General features: G+C 41.6%; 2 protein-coding genes across 5 annotated transcripts in view; one reads left to right on the forward strand and one right to left on the reverse strand.

Annotated features, from left to right (window-relative positions):
* The window catches only part of mideasa (mitotic deacetylase associated SANT domain protein a), a 10458-nt gene extending 6817 nt beyond the window's left edge, over nt 1-3641 (forward strand). For 3 of the 4 annotated variants that reach the window (XM_068737315.1, XM_068737316.1, XM_068737318.1), the window contains exons 6-13: nt 120-262; nt 349-452; nt 592-667; nt 830-918; nt 1394-1537; nt 1693-1806; nt 1918-2084; nt 2599-3641. In XM_068737315.1, coding sequence (XP_068593416.1) covers nt 120-262; nt 349-452; nt 592-667; nt 830-918; nt 1394-1537; nt 1693-1806; nt 1918-2084; nt 2599-2845 — 1084 coding nt within the window. In that variant the 3' untranslated portion in view covers nt 2846-3641. The remainder of the gene's footprint in view (nt 1-119; nt 263-348; nt 453-591; nt 668-829; nt 919-1393; nt 1538-1692; nt 1807-1917; nt 2085-2598) is intronic. The other variant, XM_068737317.1, reaches the window with a different exon arrangement.
* Nucleotides 3642-18834: 15193 nt separating this feature from the next.
* On the reverse strand, nt 18835-21393 carry kcns3b (potassium voltage-gated channel, delayed-rectifier, subfamily S, member 3b). Its single transcript, XM_068737370.1, has 2 exons — nt 21341-21393; nt 18835-20778 (listed from the first exon to the last, which is right to left on the reverse strand). Exon 2 carries the CDS (start codon nt 20772-20774, stop codon nt 19275-19277), a length of 1500 nt encoding a protein of 499 aa, XP_068593471.1. The 5' UTR covers nt 20775-20778; nt 21341-21393; the 3' UTR covers nt 18835-19274.
* Nucleotides 21394-22159: the final 766 nt, after the last annotated feature.

The raw sequence follows: 22159 nt of genomic DNA on the forward strand, positions 1-22159 counted from the left end.
CAGAACTCTCTCTCTCTCTCTCTCTCTCTCTCTCTCTCTCTCTCTCTCTCTCTCTCTCTCTCTCTCTCTCTCTCTCTCTCTCTCTCTCTCTCTCTCTCTCTCTCCTTTTACTTGTTCAGACGTATCAACATCGGGCAGCGGTACCAGGCAGAAATTCCCGACTTACAGGACCATCCTTCCTCCCAGATTGACCAGCACAAGGCTGACTTGGTTTGGCTCCCTGTGGACGACTCCCACCTCAAACACGGTGACCAAGAGAGCAGTCAGTATCTGACAGTTATTGTTATTTTTTACCACGCTAATTCTTTCAAAACGTCATCATTTTCTCTCTTCTTTTTTTTGTTGTAGTGGAGGATCTGATGAACATGGCTTGTTGCAGCGTGCTGAGGGGCGGAGGAACCAACCAGGAGCTGGTTTTACACTGTTTACACGAATGTGGAGGTGACTTCCTTGTGAGTATAGTGACTCATAATCACACACTTTGTTTTCTCTCAAACAGGTTTACTGTCAGACTTGTTTTTATAATGTCGAGGAACACTTGAGCTTGTTAAAGAATTGATTGTTCACTGATTATTCACGTTGATCTTAAAGGAAACGCTTGGACGTTTGATGCTTCAGGACCCAGTTTACCCCAAAGGTCACCACCTGGCAGGTTACCACTACTCAGGTGAGCATCGACCTCGCGGTGAAATAAAAGCAGTTTTATGTAAATCGCTTCGGTAAATTCTCTCACTGTCTCGGTCTCCTCACCTTCCTCCTTCTGTCTCTTTATTTCCTAACCTTCTCTTTCATGCTTCCTCAATTTGCACGCTGTCTGATTCACTCACAGGCTCCGATTGCTGGACTGCGGAAGAGAAGTGCTACTTCAATAAGGGGATCTCTGCCTACAGGAAGGACTTCTTTATGGTGCAGAAATTGGTACGCTTGTTAATTTCACCAACGATTGTGAATCAAAGCAAATGCATTTAAATGTGATTGAATGGGCTCTGTGTAGCATTTCAACACAAATTAGCACGTAATCTATGAGGCGCTGGTACGATGGATCTAAACAAACTATCAAAGTATAGATTTTCAGACGTTTACGCTCCTGTGTCGATGAGTTCCGATCGTGCAAAATAGACGAAAATTAGACTAAACGCGCAACATCCTCTATGTGAAAGGAAGTAGATTTATGGGAAATGTTGTCTTCATTTCATAGAAACATGAACAGCAACAATACCGCTGGCGTGAGGCGGAGGCTGCCACTCACCTGAAGCTTGTTCTTAGTCAACTTGTGTCATAAAATGGACATAAATGTTGAATTAATTTGCATTTAATTGAAAAAACTGCATCTCAGTGAAAAAGGTCAATTCCTCATATTAAATTCTGCATGTGGTTTAAATTGTTTTTCAAGGTGCAGACCAAGACTGTGGCTCAGTGTGTGGAGTTTTACTACACCTACAAGAAACAGGTGAAGATCGGTCGCAATGGGATTTTGACCTTCGGCCCTCCAGACTCACCTCTGGAGAGGAGCACAGAGGCTGTGGTGGACGTTAAGGTAGAGTGGAGTTAACCAGGCTTTAAGCGTTACCATGACGTTAATGTTCTAGACTGTTTGACAAACCGTATTTTCATAGACTGGCTTAGGTTAATAGGAAATATGTGATCAGCAAATAATCTTTTTTGTGTTTTTCCTGTTGTGATTCGTTACAGAGTTCCCAGCGGTCAAAATATATTCAAGGGGAGACGGATGACGATAAGAGGGATGTTTCTTACGAGAGCAGCCATCAGGCGAGGGTCGCTCAGTCACTACAGTCCCACGACTATGTGAGTGTTTCCCTACACACGTCTAGTAGTTCATTCATTGACTATTATCACAATCGGGTTTAATGAATGTATGAATAAATGAACTAACGATACTTACCCGTGGTGCTCCAGGCAGGAACGGTGCTGGTGATCAAAGAGCCGGACCCTGTGAACAAGGAGGCTCTCCACCTGTCGGCGCCTCACAGAGCTCCAGCCGAGCCTGCGGCGAAGAAGAGCAGAGCGCCGGTGAAGCCGCCGCCGGATCCTGACGCGGTATTTCCGTGCAAGAAATGTGGCAGGTACGTCAGAGCCATCAGAGATTTGTCTTTTGTTTACAACTTGCTCTGTGATACGATGTCTTGATGTTTCACTGAATGGACCTTTCTTCTGGTTTTCTTCTGGTTTTCTGTTCACCCGCAGTGACTCCTCAGTATGTCGGTTGCAGTTAGAGCAGCTCGTGTGGTTCACCCCATCGTGTTTATCTCCATGTGGGTCAAAAATATGGAAACCCACATTTTTAAAAAAAAAAGATAAAATAGGACATTATGACATAATTAATCATATGTACGATACAGACAAAATATGATACAGACTTGTGGAATAATCTGCCCTCTTTGTTTTGTGAAAACATTGTGATTAAAGTGGCATTATGAAATAAAATGGGGAAATTGCGTTGTGAAATTAGAACTTTCCAATTTTCAATTCGGCGTACCTCGCTGCAGTACAGTTTAGTAGACGCTGTAATCTTCTATCGGATATCAAACTGCTGCCATTGTGTGTCATTTTGCGCAATTTGTCTTGCGTTTCCTCTAGGGTGTTTTATAAAGTGAAGAGTCGAAGTGCCCACATGAAGAGTCACGCGGAGCAGGAGAAGAAGGCGGCGGCGTTGCGTCAGAGAGAAGAGGAGGAGCAGGCAGCCGCTGAAGCCCGGGCCCGGAAGGCAGCGGCGGCGGCGGCTCATCTGCGAGGAAACGGTAACGGAGTGACGGAGGAGGGGGAGGTCAGCAGCCAGGAAGACTCATCTGAGGGAGAGGATGACAAGGATGAAGACTGGCACTGAGAGACAAAAAAACATCAGGGGAGCGGAGGAGAGAAAAGAAACCGATGAGAAGATGGATTGATGGGTAGAGATGGAGGTCGAGTCGGAGAGGGAGGGATGACGAACAAGACGTCCTGCCTCACCGAGAGCAGAATAAAGACGAGAGAAGTGTTTTTCAAGTCTTCCTGTTGATCTTCACACTCCTACCGCAGCGGACTCTGACTCTGATTGAACGCTCTCCACCAACCAGCCGGTCACACTCCACAGCTTCACACATTTTGTATCTTTTAAAAAAAAAAAAAAAAAAAAATTCAGAGGAAGTTTATTTTTTTGTAAATGCACTTATCCCGTATGCTTCTGCTTTTGCCAATATTGCCTTTTTATATCCATTATTTAATTGAATTTAATGTCAAAATATTCTACATTTACATGGCGTGGACTTAATGGTTATATGATATTTCATAAGATAATCAGAATGCCTGTTGAGCAACAAATCATCAAGATCAAAGCTGTCTTTCACAGTGTCAGTGCTTTTAAATACAGATAGAGTAAGAGCTTGTATTTATCTTTTTCTTAAGAGAATACTGTGGTGAGTTTTGCAGAATTTCCCTCCGATTTTTAGGTTGGTTGCGCACTTATTTTGTACAACTAAGGGACCTTTTGAAATGAATATGTACAAAAAAAATATATATATGAGATGGCCATATATTTATGATACTGCAATTTTTGCAATGATTTTGGTAATGTACAAACTAATCATGCTGCAATAAGACTTGTGAATTGAAAAAGTTTATTAAAATCTCTACTGTTCAGAGAAGTGTCTTTATTTTTTTTACTTGGTTTATGGATGCGAGACTTCGTTGATCCAGCAGGTGGAGGCAGTGCTTCATTATTTTTGCAGAATATTTCTTTTTGGCAATGATAGTAGCTGTTGTCGGTGTAAATTAAGATAAACTTGGCTGAAGTTCCTTGCGGATCCATTTGTCATTTTACCAGATTATCACTTTAAATCTTACGTTTGTCATTACGCTGACATCTACATCTATTGAGCTAGATTTACCACCATAAAATATAACCCCAAATACTCTATTCATAGGTCTGATTCAGTATGCTAGGAAGGTTCCATAATCTTTAGATTAAGGGGAGTGGTGTGGAGAAATAACTCAGCCATTTTAGTGTGTGTGTGTGTGTGTGTGTGTGTGTGTGTGTGTGTGTGCGCGCGCGCTCAGTCAAGAGAAGTGTAGCCTGTCGCCCTCAGGAGATGAGATGCAAGGCATGTTGCTCTGAGACCACAGAGGACACGATGTCCCTGTCGCCAGGTCTCCAGGTTCATCACTGACCGATCAACTAGCTGGAGAAGCCAGTTCACACACACAGTAACATGCTTCATGAGCAAGAGGACCATCCACTTACTCTCCGTAGGCTGTATTTAAATACAGAGGTGCTTGGAGGTGAATGCTAACATCAGCATGCTACAATAGCAATGCTAACATGCTGATCTTTACAATGTTTCCCCTGTTCAGCTTGTTAGCTTATGTTAATTGCCACAAACCACAAATGGCAACAGAGGCTAATGGGAATGCCATTAGTTTTACAGGTGTTTGCTCATAAATAATTGATATTCTGACCAGATTGTAGTGCTTCATGGCTACGTTTAGGGGCTGTGTGGAAATGATTGGCGTGGGGAAGGTAGGGTATTTTTATATTTCATTTCTTTTAATGTAAGATCCTCTGCAACATTATCTATATTTTCTTTGGACCCTCCCCTTGAAAAGACAAAAATCACTACTAACGTTACCAAAAGACATTAAGAATGTAAGATGAATGAGCTTGACTTTTGTTAAAGTTAGCTGTATGCCGCACCTTTTTGTTTTCTTTATGTTATGCATCATCATTTTGCAGAATAAAGAGAAAGTTGGAATAACCGTTGGTTAACGTTTAATCACTTAATGTCCACAAAGATCCCGTGTTTTCTGTAAACTGACATTGATACTATTAGATACCGTTTGATCCGAGACAGTGTCTTAGTCCTCTGCATATGTCCTCCGCAGACTTCCCTTATTATCATAATAATATATTTCTCTTCTTAAATCTTCTTCTTACATTGTCAAGGACCTGTGGTGGTCTATTCCTCGTGACATTTAGCAAAGGATAATGATCCTTGGGTTTATGAAATCCTTTCCTTGAATTGTTACATTTTGGAAATTTACAGTCGACAATGTAAAAGCGTGGCTGCTTATTGTTGACCTGCTGGCCACATTAGAGGTGTAGTGTTTGGGTGGTGTATTCATTGTCCTCAGAGGGTCCTCTTTAGCTCAGGCCTTGTGACAGACCATTGGAGGTTTACAGTGAGGATCACATGTATTTCCCGACCAGTGGCCCTGCTAATAAAGCCCCATTAGAAACCAAGCTTCATGGGCGCAGTAAAACAGGTTAGGGATAGAGGAGGAGATGAAGACTATGAGGCAGATCGGTGTTGAGAGATGGAGAAAACTCGGGATCAATGTCACTAAGTGTCTTGAAGACAAATGATAAGATCAATGTTCCTCCTCCAGCAGAGCCGAGGTTAAATCCGATGCTAAGCAGAAATGTACATTAAGATTTATGTTCTGCCACTGAGCAATAAAACTTTGATCATTTTCTGGGCGTGACCCGAGAGGCTGCAGGTCAATGTCATTCTTACAGTTAGTAGGCTGGGAAGAAACAGGAGCCACAGCATGCAGCGTGTTCATGTCCCACCATCAAGGCTCCTTTAGTTTGTGGGGTTAGAAATAAGAAAATCAATCACCAAAAACTGTGGAAATAACCTAAATGATTTTTTTTTTTTACAAGGATTTTGTTAAACAGTAATTAAATGTGTCTCCTTTGTTGGTTTTTAGTTTGTGGCATGTTCACACTAGAAAAGTGACAAAAGTCAACATTATGAAAAGTTGTTAGTAAGATAAATAAATTCTAACAACTTCTGGCAATCCTGTCTCCTTAAAATGACATTAAACCACAAATTTGTAACAGCACTTACCTTTTAAAAATTAACGTAATGTAGGTTAAGGTTACGTATGCTTTTTGAAATGTGAAATATCTGCAAAGTCGCACAATGTTGATACTAAACGTATCTGCAAAAACGTTCACTGTCAAAGAATTACGTTGTCTCTACAATAACGTAGCAGATAAAACTGACTAAACGTATTTTATGGTTATGCTCACAGCTAGTTAGGGGAGAATAAAACTTCTAAATACTTCTAAATACTACTACTGTACGTAGTGTGGAATAGGGACACAGCGCTAGTTTTGATTGGCTTCTAATATTTAAAAAATCCTTGCGTAAATGTTACATTCACTGAATTTAAAATAGAAAACCTTCAGTCAGCTTAGTAAGCACATTGTAGAAGTGAAGCTGCTTCTCTTCAACAGTAGACATTCAACAGCATGTAACATGTGACGTCTCTCCAGCACTGCTTACATCAAGCTGTCCTTGACGCCAAACCAAAACCGCTTCATGTAATGACAATAGCGGCCATATAAGTGACAAACCACTCGGCTCAATTTCAGTGTAGGGTCAATGGCCTTGAGGAATGTAATCTGCCATCTTGACCTGGGACACCTCTTGCTTCAATTGGTTATCTGTCAGTCGTCTTTACCGACAGCGCTCAGGTTCGGTGCAGGCGAGCGTTACAGAGCCGTACGCTGCTGCTCCATCCTCACACTGCAGCTCACATAATGGAATTAAACCCATCTGTCAGTATTTCAGCGGGAGTCAGCAGCATTACTCGCTCACGGTTATGCAAATGGCCCTTCGACCGTGGTCCATTCATCTCTGGTGCAGGGAGGCTGTGACGCTTTAGAAATACGAGCTGCTGGTGACTGACACTGGCATGTTTAGTGAGATCTGTATCACTGCTCATTTTAATGGAACATATATACATATATATATATATATATATATATATATATATATATATATATATATATATATATATATATATATATATATATATATATATCTTGGCCCTAATCTACACCTTACCCTACAGCGAGATGAATGTATCACCTTGTCCCAAGTCCATCAAATCTGCCCTGAGGGAACAACATTGAGTTCCAGCTGCTTCAAGAAAATAGGTAGAAATGATCGGAATTACGCTTATTCTCATTCTTTCTCAAGCCTGATACCACTCTTGATGTGAGAGAGGTATCGATCTTCTCATTTAACTCTCGGCATGAAGGAGAATAAGCCTATTTCCTAAAATGTCAAACTATTCCTTTAAATATGTCCCTGTGGGGCGCTGTAATGTGATGTGAAGCGAGGATCACTTGACATTTAAATCACTAGTGCAGATCCGGATCAAAACATGCCTGTTGAGAACGGGCCGAATGCTGCGCTTGTGTTGTTGCTGCTTGCATCTTTCTCAAGAACTGCCCATACAAAGAACTTTACATACGACAATGCGCCTTCTCTGGTCCAATAAACCTGCCACGGCGCAGTTACACCACAAACCCAAGACGCTGCTGCTGCTCACGGTCAGAGACACCAGTGAAATACATTCTGCTTCAGGAAACAAATACCTGGGCAGACTTTGGGCCCCAAACGGCTGCAGATTTATTTTGATGTTAAGATATGAAAAATATTGAATTACGTTACTATTCTAAGTCATTGCAGCCCAAAAAAAACGTACAAAATTCCCCCAAAGCACAAAAGAAAATATGAAACCGTATACTACTTATTGTGTACTTCTACTTAAGAGGAAAACATTATAGCACCACATTTACTTGATAGAGAAATGTTACTGTTTACATTGGAGATTCAGATTTGGCTCAGTTAAAATATGTGGCATTATTATTCATTAAAATATGACAATCCCGCCATGACAAATTCCTTGTAGGTGCAAACTTCCTTGGCAATAAACGGTTCTGATTCTGATTCTGATTCTGATTAAACCTTTCAGCATCATATCAGAATTGAAAGCTCCACCTTGAACAGACATTAAATACATTTTAGTACTTTCACTTGAAGTAAACTATTAATAGTCAACTGTTTTCATATCAGAAAAAAACAACATTGAGTAGTTCTTCCACTGACAGTACCATCATTCGCACTTAGAGAAAGGGTGAAAAGTAAAGCAAGAAATGGGGGCTGGATTTGGGGACCCCAAATCACTAAATCCGGCCCTGAGAAACACACCCAGGTTGGGGTTACTCGCGGTCGGAAACATTGGTGAAAAAGGCGACACACAGAGGGAGATTCCTTACTTTATGGTTAGATTAGATATAATGCAACCACCAGGTGTGGAGGATGAGGGAATGAGAACTTAATCTAGCTGAAACGCATTTAATCAGAAGCCTCTAAATCACTGCAGCAACAATACCACGGAAGCTGTGCTCATTCGCCCGTCCTCTTCCCTATAATAAACTCAATTTTGTTTATTACAGGAGACTTCTCCTTTGTTGTGACTCTGCAAAATAAGCAACTTGGGTGGCCACCTTGCTGAAATCTGAAATGATCCGGGAGGGAGAGAGAGGTGGTGGCTGTAGCCAAATGCACTCACTCACTGTAAGTGCTCTCAATTCAGTCCTCATTTCCTGACTCCTGCCAATCTTCCCATGAGGGAACAAGAACTTTTGGCCCACACTCAGTAAGCCAACGCTTTAACAAAGACAGCTTATATACAAGGTCATTATTTACTGCTTGCACTGCAATAAAACTGCTTCGCTTCACTAGAAACGGGGAAAAGAGCATCACAGAAACACATTTGCGAGGAATAGTAACCGTGTCATACATTTTTAAAGGTGCTTCTTAAATATTTATCACATCAGGACGCCTCAGAAGGTGTCACACCATGACAGGGAAGCATGCTGTATGTTGATTATGAAATGTGCTGTAAAAATAAAACTCTTTCTCCATTTGAGGATCATCATGGCAGCAAATCAACATGCCAGGGAAGTATTACAGTACATTACAGTGTGTTGTTTAAGCATATTAGGCCTCGTCCTCATGTAACTTGCATCTGTTTGATATCAATTTCGTATTGCAAAGATTCCATTCAACCTAAAAAGGTTGTTAATCTCGGCAAAGAGAGCTGGGCAAATAGAAGCGTCCGTCTCGAAGGTTGTAATGCGTTATGAATAACTCTCCATCTTATCTGATTTAAAAAAAATACTTGTTGAACTACGATAAATCAGTCGAAACAAACAAACGCTCCGCTGAACTCACAGCTGATATGCATAAACCACATCGGCATGTTTCTTTCGGCCCGGGGATGTTCCCTCAAACCCCTGAGCCAACAGTTTCCAGCTCGGACAAACGTCCTGTTCCATCTCGCTGTGATCCATCTCGCTGATCTGATGGGATCAGTCATCCATCATAAAGTCATCAACATGCAGCCTTCACCTCTCAGAGGGGAGTTGATGTATCGGCCGGGATGCTTTGATTCACCTCTGTGATTCACTGTGGTCTATTCACTGTGTCTGCCCGACCCGTCCGGCTCACCTTGACCCCCCCACCCCACCTCCACGCCACCTGCCCCCCCCCACCCCCCACCCCACCACCTTGATTAAGCTGCCCTGGTGCATCCAGACGCGATGGAGCGTTTAGTCTACGTCAGCCACGGGATGTAAACTGGAGTATTGGTCCTGATTTGTTGAGATCAGGAATTCTTCAGCGTTACGGCGCTGTGATCGATATCTGGGCCTGCAGCCAGAGCTCCATTAGTGAACAAGCTGCACTGAGAGCTGCATTAAGGACCGGCTCCTCCGAGGGGCTTTCCTCAGTTCACCATTACTCATTAAAGTATGAGCGAGGTTTTTAGCATTAGATCACACATTGTTGATTGATAATATATATATATATATATATATATATATATATATATATATATATATATATATATATATATGTAGACTAAAATACCACGGCTTATTTTGAGTTTCATTGAGTATCTTAGGAGGGTGATTTTCATACTGGTCTGAATCATAAAAAATAAAAAATTGTTTTTTATAATCTTCAAGGACGACCACAACAACTTGCACAACTTTTGGATCTTTGTACTCTGTCTTGACTGTATTGGACTAAAATCAATAACACGCATACAGAATCATAAATTGCACTCTTCATCCCTATTAGCAGAGTCATTTGACAGCAGCGTATTACTGTTAGACCCACATTCTCCTCGTAGCTCTGCTTCATTTCTTTATTTTGACACATTTGTATGCCAAAATGAAGACGACGGCGCATAAATCTTCTCTTAGTTACACTTTATTGTACGTTCAACCAATAGGAATATTGTCCCCGGTGCCCGGGAGCGATCTAAATCAGACTTATTGTCTCCTAATGACCGTACAGAAAGCTGTAATTTCAGTCTCTGCTCAGTGGCAATATTTTAGCTCCCAGTGTGTTATTAGACAAAGCAATGGCGCCGTCCAAGAATGCTTTCTCTGTTTACATATCCAGGTAAATATGCTGTCACTGTCCATTACTCTTGCTCTTCTCTCCGGGCTCTTACTTAAATTGAACTAACAACTCCAATAACGTCCATATCTGGACTCCAACGTCAACAATCATTCCCCGGCAGCAACGAGGGTTTCGTGTTTGTAACGGTGTATTGATTTTAGAAACACGTTATGTAATACGCTGCGCTATTAATGTCACGAGAATGAAGTGGAGACGGTTGTGCGCAATCCTTACACCGTCTTCAACTGAGCTACCTTGCTGATTAAATACACAATAAAGTTCACAGAATAATAATGAGCAAACAGCAGAACGTTACAATGCAATTAAATGTAAGAGGTTATTTTCCTTCCAGCAAATATATAAACTGATCAAGGGAACAGGCTCATCTCTGCTTGTGTTTGTGCATTGCAGTGGGATGTCCTTCTGCATTTTATACACTTTAGTTCAGATTATATTAGGAAATAAAATATTGATTAAATGAATCAATAGTCTGCTGACAACAGTGAAGAAGTTTGTTGGGTGCAGATTCACTATATCTGAAGAAAATACAGAATCCCCCAAACTAACTGATCCATCTCTCCCCCCCCAAAAAACAATTGTATGGATCATCAGACCAGGACAGGAGTCCTGGATGGTTGTGCTTTACTTTATATTGCTATTGCCAGTTGTCTTGTATATAAAGATAAAATCTACTCGAAACAAGTACTTTTGAAGGTGCACAAATATGAGCAGAATGAATAGTAACTGGCTGTACTTTCACCTTTCAGTGGCATCAATCATCCTGGATGAAATATAATTCACAAATCAATTATCCATAAGGTCACCTCAGGCTAATCAAAGCAATCACCGGGGCGCAATAAGGCTCAGCAATGCAGCGGCCAATTACTCTCTGTATATTGTCCTCAGAGCTTTGTTAAGTGCTTTTGGTATCAAAGTCGATTTTTCATTTTTATGTTAAATCGACAGCGCATAGCAGACGCTGCTTGTAACTGATACTGACACACTAAAACCTGATATGGGGGAAGAGACTATAAGAGCTCGCCATTGCGTCATAACCTTTTGGTCACAAGAAGAAGAAGAAGAAGAAGAAGAAGAAGAAGAAGAAGAAGACAACAGCAAACTAGTGAGAAAGAGATCCCTGTGAGCCCAACCTGCTCCCAATCGTTGGCATGAAATAAACATTTACTGGAGGTTTTAGGGGTGATTGAGAAATAATTTTCTCCAGGTTCCTTCACATTTTTAACTTCACAGAGCCACATTTATCTCTCACTGACAGAGGCACTGGATTTTTTTTCCCCACATAATTTGCATTTCTCTAGTGTCATCAATTTATTGGAAAGTTGCTGAAGAGTTGTTTGCCGCTATATTAATGCTCTGATTACCGAATAGAGAACCTTTAAGTAAAATATCTGAGTACTTCTTCCGCCACTAATCATAGAGCTAGATAGTGAGACTGCTCTCATTCAAAAGTTGTCTTTAATCCGTCTATTCTCTTCACTTTTAATGCATTATGCAACAATTGAGAGCAGCGGCCATAACGTCAGCATCGCTCATATTAACGTCACAAGATGGCCGTCGCCGTCCGTCTGCTTAATCACATTCACTTCCTCGTTGCAAAGGCCAGAAAGCCCAGAAAGCTCCCAGTCTCAGTCGCTCATCTAGAGCTGCTGCAGTGAAGACAAATGCACAAGAGCTCAATGAATCAATCTGGAGAAAGATTAAACCATGTTGCATAAAAGTAAGTAAACTATAGCGGCGATAGAATTCAATGAGACATTTATTGATGCTCGGAAAGGCTGAGTGGACACAAGTATGCACATGCATTACATGGCAAAAGCAGTTAACATCAAACGACTGTAAAATCTGCAGCCAAGGTTTAAAAAAACCTGATGGGATTTTTTTTTTTTTTTTACATTATAGGCTAAAAGTAATAAAATCATACATCTATGTGCTGACTGTGTGTATGCAGACTCCAGAACAGTGCTTTTGAATAAGCTTTTTTTCACTCATGTAATGAGTAGCGGCTCAAGGGTTTGATAGTAAAAAGTTGTTTTTTATGCAAAATAGATTTGATCTGTACGGCCCACAAGACATTTGAGCAGCATTTTTATGCAGTTTATACAATTGTTCCAGTAAAATCTTCCGTCGTCAACCTTTATTGGAAGTGTGTGCAGCGAAGTGAGGTCAGCAGAATTTGAGTGTGTGTCCATGCGGTGCTTTACAGAACATGTTTTTCATATCTTTCAGTGGCCATCCCTCTGATCTTTAGTCCCCCTCTCTCTCTCTCTCTCTCCCCCTCTCTCTCAACCTCCCTTCCTCTGATTCATTAGCAGAACTCGGAGCCCTCCTGCCCTCTTTTACTGCCTCCATTAAACCCTCGCTCTCTCCATTGCAACTCTCCATGGATAGCGAGGGCGTCAGCTCATCATACCAGCAAAGAGTCGCAGCCATGTTCTACATTTTTCATCCGAGCCACTTTATCGTTACTTAGGCCCGGCCCAGCTCAGCACTCTGTCACTCTGAAACACATTAATGAAATGTAAATTAAATTATGTAATGCTTGTGAGCCTGTGATAAAAACTAGGAGAGGTGCAGTATATCTACAACTATAAGTGCAAGTATATATTTCCTTGTACCTGCTGTAGAGAGAGAAAAAAACACCTTATTCTACACTGTTTGACTTAAGGGAATAGTGTGGCGTTAGAATAATGAAGCTTATTCAAACTTCTAGTGAGGAACCCAAAGATTCCACAGATACCAAACAAACATTTTCTAAAACTGTCAGACAATATCGTACAAATATTCTGTAACAACCTTAAAAAGTACTTTTGGGAATTAAAAAGGCGAAAACTGTATGTGGAGTTTTTAACTATCACTATTAACGACCTGCCCCAGTTTGAAATGACAAATGCTCAGAATCACAATCAGAAATATTTGATTGATCCCCACTGGGATATTGATAGGTTACAGATGCTGTTATATATAAGCATGAAGAAATATAGGGAAAATAGGAATAAAGAACTCGGTCAAATGTAAATGAAACAAGGAATGAGTAATACAATTATGTTGAATATAAATGCAAGATTAATACAGATATGAATCTTTATTGAAATGTACACTATAAACAAATGTATTGCACAGTTAATCATTATTGCACATAGGAGCAATCAGAAATTATAGGGCGAAAAAGTGTGTGAATTTGAGTGCTACAGTGTCTCCATATTGCTTTTATACTGCCGCGTTTTAAGCTCTGTAACAACCTTGAAGTGTTAACGCTGTAACCTCACGTAACCTGTCCAAACAAACTGGAATCGAATCCCTCTGCACAGGTGAATACCACAGGTCCCAGAGGAAGCTGCTGTGAGTGCATGTTGAGGACAGGATTCACCCCCCTCCCTGAGATGGATACCAGTTAACACATGGGACACGTGGATTATCTGCTTATCTGCCTTCATAATTACTGAGGGTATCGCTGTAATGGTGTTCAATAAGCAAGGCCATAGAGGGTAATGGAAAAGCTTCAGCCTCCTCTTGTTCTTAATGGGATAAGTCACAGTGCAGTGTCCAAGGGGAGGTGAAGGTGAGTTTGACCCTAGCTGAGGATTTAGACCGGGTTAGATGCAACATAATACAGCACTTGTTTAAAACAAGACACAAATGGATGACACGTCTGGTGTCAGTAACGAGCCACATATATAGACTCAGCCCACAGCAGCATTTACAAGGTGCTCTCAATCAGCAGTCAGGGAGCTGCACCTAAAACACAAAGACATAGAACAGAAAGACAAGGAAAACAACAGAACACAGAGTGACACTTACCACCTAGCATTAAGATGAATGGGTCAATATGCTTTTCATCCAGGGGCCAGCCAACATCAGAGGCTAATAAGCTGGATTTAAAGGTTAGTGGAGAATGATTTAAAGTGGCTTCAGGAAGGGGTTTCCTGGTGATGTAGGCAAAGTGCATACCATGCAAGAACAACATCCCCAAAAAGAGATATATTGACTCACCAAACGCCATTTTATGCAGCAAACAGTTTGACACGTCTGGGATTTTATTTTTTACTCTTTGGTTATTGTGCAACTTCTAAAAATATAAAAATTTAGATATAAAAATCTTTATTCTTGACCGTGTCAATATTTTTGACCAATCAATCCCGTCTCAAGCTCAAGGTTCTTTCTTTCTTACTTTCAGGATGAAATTGTTAGGAAGGTGGTGACCTAATAAAACAACACAAGTGATTCAAAAGATATTGATATGTATTTTTCCAATCTTTCGACTTCTTCAGTGGGAGAACACTGAAGATGACTGCCATGTGGAAATGTTGATAGCTACATTAAACATGACTTAATCCAAATAAAAGTTAATAGATGTACAAAGGTTTATAAGTCTGACTGAATTAAAGCAGATTTATATGTCGCCCAGGCAAAACTCAACCTCTGTCTGAGTAACAAACGATCATGGAGACGCACAATCATAATGTCCATCCAGCCTCGCTGTAATAAACCTGCATGAGGGAGAAAAGCAGGAACCAAATACAAACAAAGTGGTTTCTTTGTTTTATCTGACCCTGAGCTGAAACCACACAGCTGTTGTAATGTCCGAGTCAAAGTGATCTGGCGGTACTCTGCGGCGAGCAATGCCCATGTAATGACTCCGATCAAAACATTACAGATTGGCTTAAGCTAATGGAACATTAGCACAACAGTTTACAAGTGTTTTCTTTTTAGAGTTTGGTCAATATCTTTCCCAATGTCGAAGCACAAGCTGCTATATTACATACAAATATACATATACACTATACTATATATATAGCATCACCTCAGATAACGGCACATCTTAATAATCAACTTAATTAACTATTGGTAAAACCATGAATAGGTTTGAAGTTTATAACTAACGATGTAGTTTATGATTGGTAATTTACTAAATGGGGGTTGCACCATTAAAACGTGTTAGCAGTGAACATTTTAAATCTGTTGCGAGGAAATCAAACAGAAAATCAACTTCTTTAAAAAGAGGTCACTGTAGCGCCATAACAACCGTTTGAAAGATCAATTCATATTGTCAAATTGGGGCAGTAGGCCTATGCTTTGTTTTATTTATATGTGCAAACATGCAAAATGTGTTGCAGAGTTTGTAGTATTTATATTGTGTAGAGCGAGTCGGATAGATCTCATTATGCTAAGCTAACCAACGCTAATTTATGTAACGTCATTAGCGTGCGTTGTCAGTAATGACTTCACTTAAAATCGTCCCTGTTTACGTCACTTTTAAACACCATTAGAGCTCCGGTCAGATGGACATTTTTGATATAGAGTTCTTCTATTCTTCAATCTATAAGGGTCCTATGCTAGCAAGCTAGCATTAGTTTCGTTTTAGTTCCGTTAGCTACATGACATCTACACCTGGTCGTTCAGATGTATTAAGATAACTAAACTCTATATCGCGCAATCTGTTTTTATGTATTAATTCTCCATTACTTAGAATGAGTAGAATTTGCCAGTTGCGGGTGTAAACCCCCTTCTTCACGCCCCCTGACTGCAGTTCGGGTTAGGGTGCCCCAGAACCCCAGATTCACTCACGTTTTGGAACGAGCACGGCATTTCTCTCTGTTATATTTTGCTTTTCTCCGCCACTGTGTCCACCATTTATTTTCATAGCTTCCTTTTTGATGTGTGCTTACAATCTGTCTTTTTTTTTTTTACAGAGGTTGACGCCCAGAAACCTTCTGAACACAGCTAAATAAGAACAATGCAAAGGATCTCCACACACTTCTAGGTGTCATAAGTGATGATTGAGAGGGAATATTTATCTAGGAGTCCAGGAGTGTTTTTTTTAAGAAAGTCATACATTCTGCCTAACATTTAACACTCAAGCCAAGTTTGAATTTTAGAGCTGGTTCAGTGCCTCCAGCACTATTTCACACAACATAAAACCCCTTTTGCCTTTTGCACATTCATCACTGCAGTGACCTTTTCCTCTGTGTAAGGTAGAGGGACAAATGCCTTCATAGACCCTGAGGCTTCATGTAGTATACAAGGTCACACTCTTACCCGATAACAAATGTCAGATTTCTCATGAAAAGATTCATGCTCGCTCTTCAAAAACTTGAAGTAGCTACACAAACACGGATCGGTGTAAAGGCTGCCATACTGTAACTCTCTCCATCCTTCTCTGCAGTGACTTTTGTTTAACATTGACGTCCGTGAGGCTCTGCAGAGGCATCCCTCTCCTGATGACACCGCAAACTGAGAGACGCTGCTGTCTGTATTCTGCGCACAGACAACTCACTTCAAATAAGTATCAAACTGGCCCGGCGATTACAAATATATATCTTAAAGAGAAAAAAAATAAATAAAGCTTAAATAGATTTTATTGATTTGTTTTTTTTCTTCTTAAACTGACCACAGTCTTTTTGGACAGGAAATCGATTGTTCAGTGACACCTTTTATCCTGGCGCTGTAATGCTCCACTGCATCCAATCAGTTTGGATTACGACTTTGCTCGACACATCAGAAGTATGATGGTAAGCAACTTCACCTCGGCCTAAATGTAATGAAGGTTGCTGTTTCATTTAAAGAAAGGAAAAAATGACAAAAGGGGGAGTTTGAAACACACCTTGTCAGTTCTGCAACACTGACATTTGTGCTGACACACTCACTGTGACCTTTTCAGGTAATTGGCTTTTTTTTTGTTGCTTTACATTAACCCCCCCCCCCGGCTGCTCTCCTCTTCATGCAATGTATATATTGTTGCCTTTAAAACGCAACTTAACCTGAATCCAACTTTTCTGAGTGAGTAAATTACACGTAGAGTGACTTTATTATACTATTGATCCAAGTCCCATTTAGTTTATTGCAACCAAAGTTAACAGGAGAAGACTACAAATAACAGCATACTTTGCCGATACCTTGCCCAAAAAAGTACAATATGTGCATTTTAGTGGAGTAGAAGTATAAAGTAGCATAAAATGTAAGTAAAGCAACTCAAACTTGTATTTAAGGTCAGTAGTTGAGTAAACAATTAAATGCAAATGTAATTTAACAACTACAGTTGCCCTCGTAAAATACCAAACTTTGTGGAAGTCAGTTGAGAGACACCAGCTGCTGTGTGAAATTATGGGAAATATAAGACGCACTCCCTGACATAAGTTCAATAAGCGAATGCATTTCTGCCGACGGCAAAGTGACAGGATATTGAAACCCACTTTCCTCAACAGAACCCACGCCCAGAGCCATGAGGCGGGGAGTAATGGCGAGGAACGCAATGCTATCATTATCAGGGGCCGGCGGTGCTGCATGGTCATCTGCAACTCCTGCGATTTATTCTTCAACGGCAGACTGAGATCACAAACATCGAATAAAGACTACAGAAATGCCTGAAGAGTCTCTGAAATCAATCTCAGCTGAGCAGAAATCAATTGATGATGTTCTTGTCTTGACCACACAAACTGTACATATTGCAGCTTTCCACATCGATAAGTTAGTCTTCAATTCTCATTTTTCATTTACTTCATTTGAAAAAGGTCCAAACAAGTTCAAAGTATGCAGTATTTATTACAAAAAAAGGAGAAAGAATTAGAGAAATATCTGACAATTAAACATATTTTATAGCAATAGAACACCATTTGACATATTTTTCTTGAGACATAAATTTAAATAATGATAGATAGCCCTGTCTTGTACTCTAACAGTGCAGCGCATCTGTATGCGTAATTATTATTTAAAATCAATGCATTTCTGAATCAATACTCTACGTTTGCCATTACAATAAATGGCAGCTGACAAAAGCAAAAAAAAGAAAGTGTGGATTAAGCAACATGCTAATGTGATGCACACCTGATACAGGAAGCCCAGCAATCGAAACTCATTATTCACAAATACTAGAGTAATGGGCTTATCTGTGCTGGTTAGGCTGCAGTAAGTCTTTAAACCAACCTCCTCAACTGACACCCACTTACTTTCATTTTAACAGCTTTCATTTGTTTATTCTGTCATGAAATATGTGCCAATAGATACATACAAACTGTCTAAACGTTAAACGGTGTTTGGCTCTGAGAGAAGACACTTCTGGTCAACATCATGAACCCCGTTGAGACCCCTGAAGAGAAAAAGACCTTTTGCATCTCTCGCTCTAGGACACCGGCTCATCCAACCGGAGATTATAACAGGGGACAGGAAATCAATGCTTTCAGGAACAGAAGAGTGAAGAGGTACAGAAACTTTCCACTACGTTTCCAGTGCATTTCACCACTGAAGAAAATACATTGTTGATGATTTATATTTATAGTTTCAGAGTCATTTTAGTGACAAACACATGGCGATAAATAATGCAATGAACCTGAGCTGAAAACCTTGTCTTAACGAGTGATTAGCTCAATTTATGCCATAATCACAAATGAGAGCCATGCTGCATGAGTTTTATTTCATGTCTACATGAATTACCCTCCAGAAGTCACCATGCATGCCAAAACTGTCCAAAAGAAAAATGAAAAAGAGAGTTGTGTGGCCTCTCTTCTTCTCTGTAGCATCAATGATATTGCATAATTCTACACATTACTCTCTTTCAAAAAAATGTATTTATTTCTGTTCATGCAGGTTGTGTAACATCAGTGAACTTAGAGCTCTATAATACCATTTTGAAACATCACAACAGTGTTGTTGTCATTCTGGGCTTTCGGCAAAATTCTCTGTCTGAACTTTCAGCGAGCAGACAAATCAATACAGGACATTACTTTGAGAAAACATTAACATTACGGCCTCCTACATGCATCATTGCAGTTTTCTCAAGCAGAAAATGGGCTTTCAAACCTCCAAGCAAGGCTGCAATAATTCCCATTAGATTTCCTGGTTTTAGCGACGCTGAAATCATGGCCACGATATTTCTCTGTCAAATTGCAGAGGAAAGACAATGCAGAGAGGCGGGGGTCAGTGATGGAGCAGCCCTGAGAGGCACGAGAGTGACTTGCAGTCATAAAGGCAGCAAAACTGTGAAATGGCAGAATTTCATTTTGCTGAGCCATTTTCACAAGTGTCATTATCATACACCTCTAAATCTTGGAGACTAGAGGCATCTGTAGTGTCACCTGTGCTGCTCACACTGTTCCTGAAGGCGATACCTCCAATGAAGGGATACACCCCCCCGGTGAACAGGTCTCTGATGTTATAGTGAGGGAGCTCTGGGTCTTGTCTTTCAGGCTTAGCGATACACTGTCCCTCCATGGCTTTGTTTCTTTGGTAGTACTTTGAAAACTTATTGAAGATGATGGTGATGGGCAGAGCCACCACTAACAGGCCACAGATGATGCACAAGGTGGCCACTATCTTCCCTGCCAGCGTCACCGGGCAGGTGTCACCATAACCGACTGTGGTCATGGTGATTGTGGCCCACCACCAGCCTGAAGGGATGGTCCCCAAATCTGTGTCCTGCTCTTCCTTCTCTGCAAAGTAGATGAGGGCAGAAAAGATGGAGATCCCCACCGAGAGGAAGAGAAGGAGCAGACCCACCTCCTGGTAGCTGTGGCGGACGGTGGCGCCCAGCGCTCGCAGCCCGATGGAGTGGCGAGCCAGCTTGAGGATCCGGAGAATCCTCATGAGGCGCAGAACCTGCACCACCTTCCCCACGTTTTCCAAGTCCTCATTCTCCTCTGCGGCCTCCTCGTCGGCCGTTTCCAGAGCTAAAGTGGCGTAAAATGGCAAAATGGAGGCAACATCGATGATGTTTAAGGGGTTTCCAAGGAACTTCCTGCGAGACGGCGCAACAATCAGCCTGATGATGAACTCGGCGGAGAAGCCGGCAATGCAGATCTCTTCTAGGATGGCGAGCACAGGGTCCTCGATGGGTTTGTCGTTGTCGTCCACCTGCTGAAACTCAGGCATGCTGTGGACACACATGGCAATGATAGAGGTCAGCACCAAGCCGAGAGAGGCCACAGCGAGGATCTTTGAACCTGTTGAGTGACCTGGATCCTCCAGCCTGAGCCAAACGTAGCTCCTCACTTCTGCACACCAGGCACCTTTGAACTTGGCCAGGTCTTTATCTAGAGCAGAGAGCTCCTCAAAGGAGGAGTCCAAACTCGGCTGCTGCTGGTCGTCGCTCCTGACGTCCCAGTCTCTGTCATCGATGTAATCCTTCCTCTCGTGGTACCAGTAGCTACAGCAGGGGCTCAGGTGAAGCTCCTGGATTCCCCAGTACTCAATCTCCTGGCTGAAGGAGAAGACGCACACCTCCTCCATCATGTGGATACGTCCTGTGTGGTAGAAGTTGAGCACGCTGAGGAAAACGTGTGGATTCCGGTCGAAGTAGTACTCCTCGTCGGACAGGCTGTAGTCGTCACACAGTTCCAGGATCGCCGCCTCGCTTTGGCAGCGCAGCAGACGAGCCAGGCGTGTGTGAGGGAAGCGGAGCAGCGTGCTCGGATCCACTTCGTGTCGAACCCCTCCCACGTTGAGGTGCACCTGGTCCTCCTTATTCCCCCGCCGGTGGAGGATTTGCCCGTACCCCATGGTCCTGACGATACATACAGAGACACACGACGAGAAATGAAGCATGCCAGTTTTATAGATTTTTATGCCCCACAAGAATATACGGTCTAGATTGTAAATGGTAAATTTATATGGAGGGACGTCTATCAAGACATATTTGACTGCACTGTTTGTAGAGCACATTAGTCCTCTGAAGGAAATCAAAAATCAATACAACACACACAGGAAATGGCTTGAAGCTGGAGTGAGTGAAGAGGCGTGAGGTGCTGTCACTTCTTCCAGGGCTCAAGTACAGGGTTATCACCAGAAGAATCAAATTACAGAGCGGACTAGACTAATTTCAGAGGAAGTGAGTGGAAACTGAACCCACACATCATTTCAAGCAATCACATAAGCCAAAGACGGTTTTCCTGCATATGTAGATTCCTAATCGTTCTGTCCTAATATCTTCTACCAATCAGAGCAACGTGCTGGCTTGCATGCCTACTCATCCATGAAATATTTGATTCACCAAACCCTATTTACAAATAAATCAATTACTTCAAATTTGACTGAAACTGAATGCAAAACATGAAACTGAAACGTACCTGCACTGAAAGCTTTTCTTTCCATGAAAATAACTTTTATCCGGGAGGTTTAGTTTTCACATTCTTGCAAAGTGCGGCAGATGGCGGGTCGGGTGGAGGGAGTGCGGTGCTTCAGCTTCACGAACGGGACAAGGAGAGCTGGAGGCGGGACAACGGCGCGGCGGAGGTTTGTTCCCTTTTACAGGGAACAGGGAGGAGCGAGAGAGGCGCGGAGACGGGAGGGAGAGGGAGTGCACAGATGTAGGAACACCCTGCTGAAAAACTACACGGTCGTTTTTTTTAATGGCATTTTACTCATCACGTGTATAGCCTGTTATCCTTAAAGGACGCTTTCGTTCTGTTGTGATTGGCCTAATTAACGCTGCGACTTATTATAAGAGCATGACTTTCCTTCAGTAAAGAGTGAGCCTGCACTAATTGTATGCATGTTTAATGTTCCAAAACTGGTTCAACTTGTGTGAGCCTATTGCAGCTAGGCCGCTGACCACAGCTTGTCAGGAGCTGTAGGGAGCTAAGTAGTAAAATCACACTGACATTGCAATGCTCTGCGAGAAAGCTCTGCTGGCAGGCTAACTGCCAAAAGCAGGCAGTCACACTGTATTTGGCAGCAAGGGGGAAATACAACATACCTTTATTGTGGCAGCAGATTTGAAAAAAGCTGCTATTGGTTGTCATTGCTCTCAGAACTGTTTGGCAATTTGTAATGTGGCAATGTTTGTTTCCCCATCTGTGTCCCAGCCTAGCTGAGGGAGTTTCTATCCATCATTTTATTACCTCAATAAAAGTACATTCAGTATCTCACAGATGTGCTGCCTGCAG

This window comes from Cebidichthys violaceus, unplaced genomic scaffold (assembly GCF_023349555.1).
Source record: "Cebidichthys violaceus isolate CVI_PGR_0920_01 unplaced genomic scaffold, fCebVio1.0.p SCAF_78, whole genome shotgun sequence".
NCBI lineage: Eukaryota > Metazoa > Chordata > Actinopteri > Perciformes > Stichaeidae > Cebidichthys > Cebidichthys violaceus.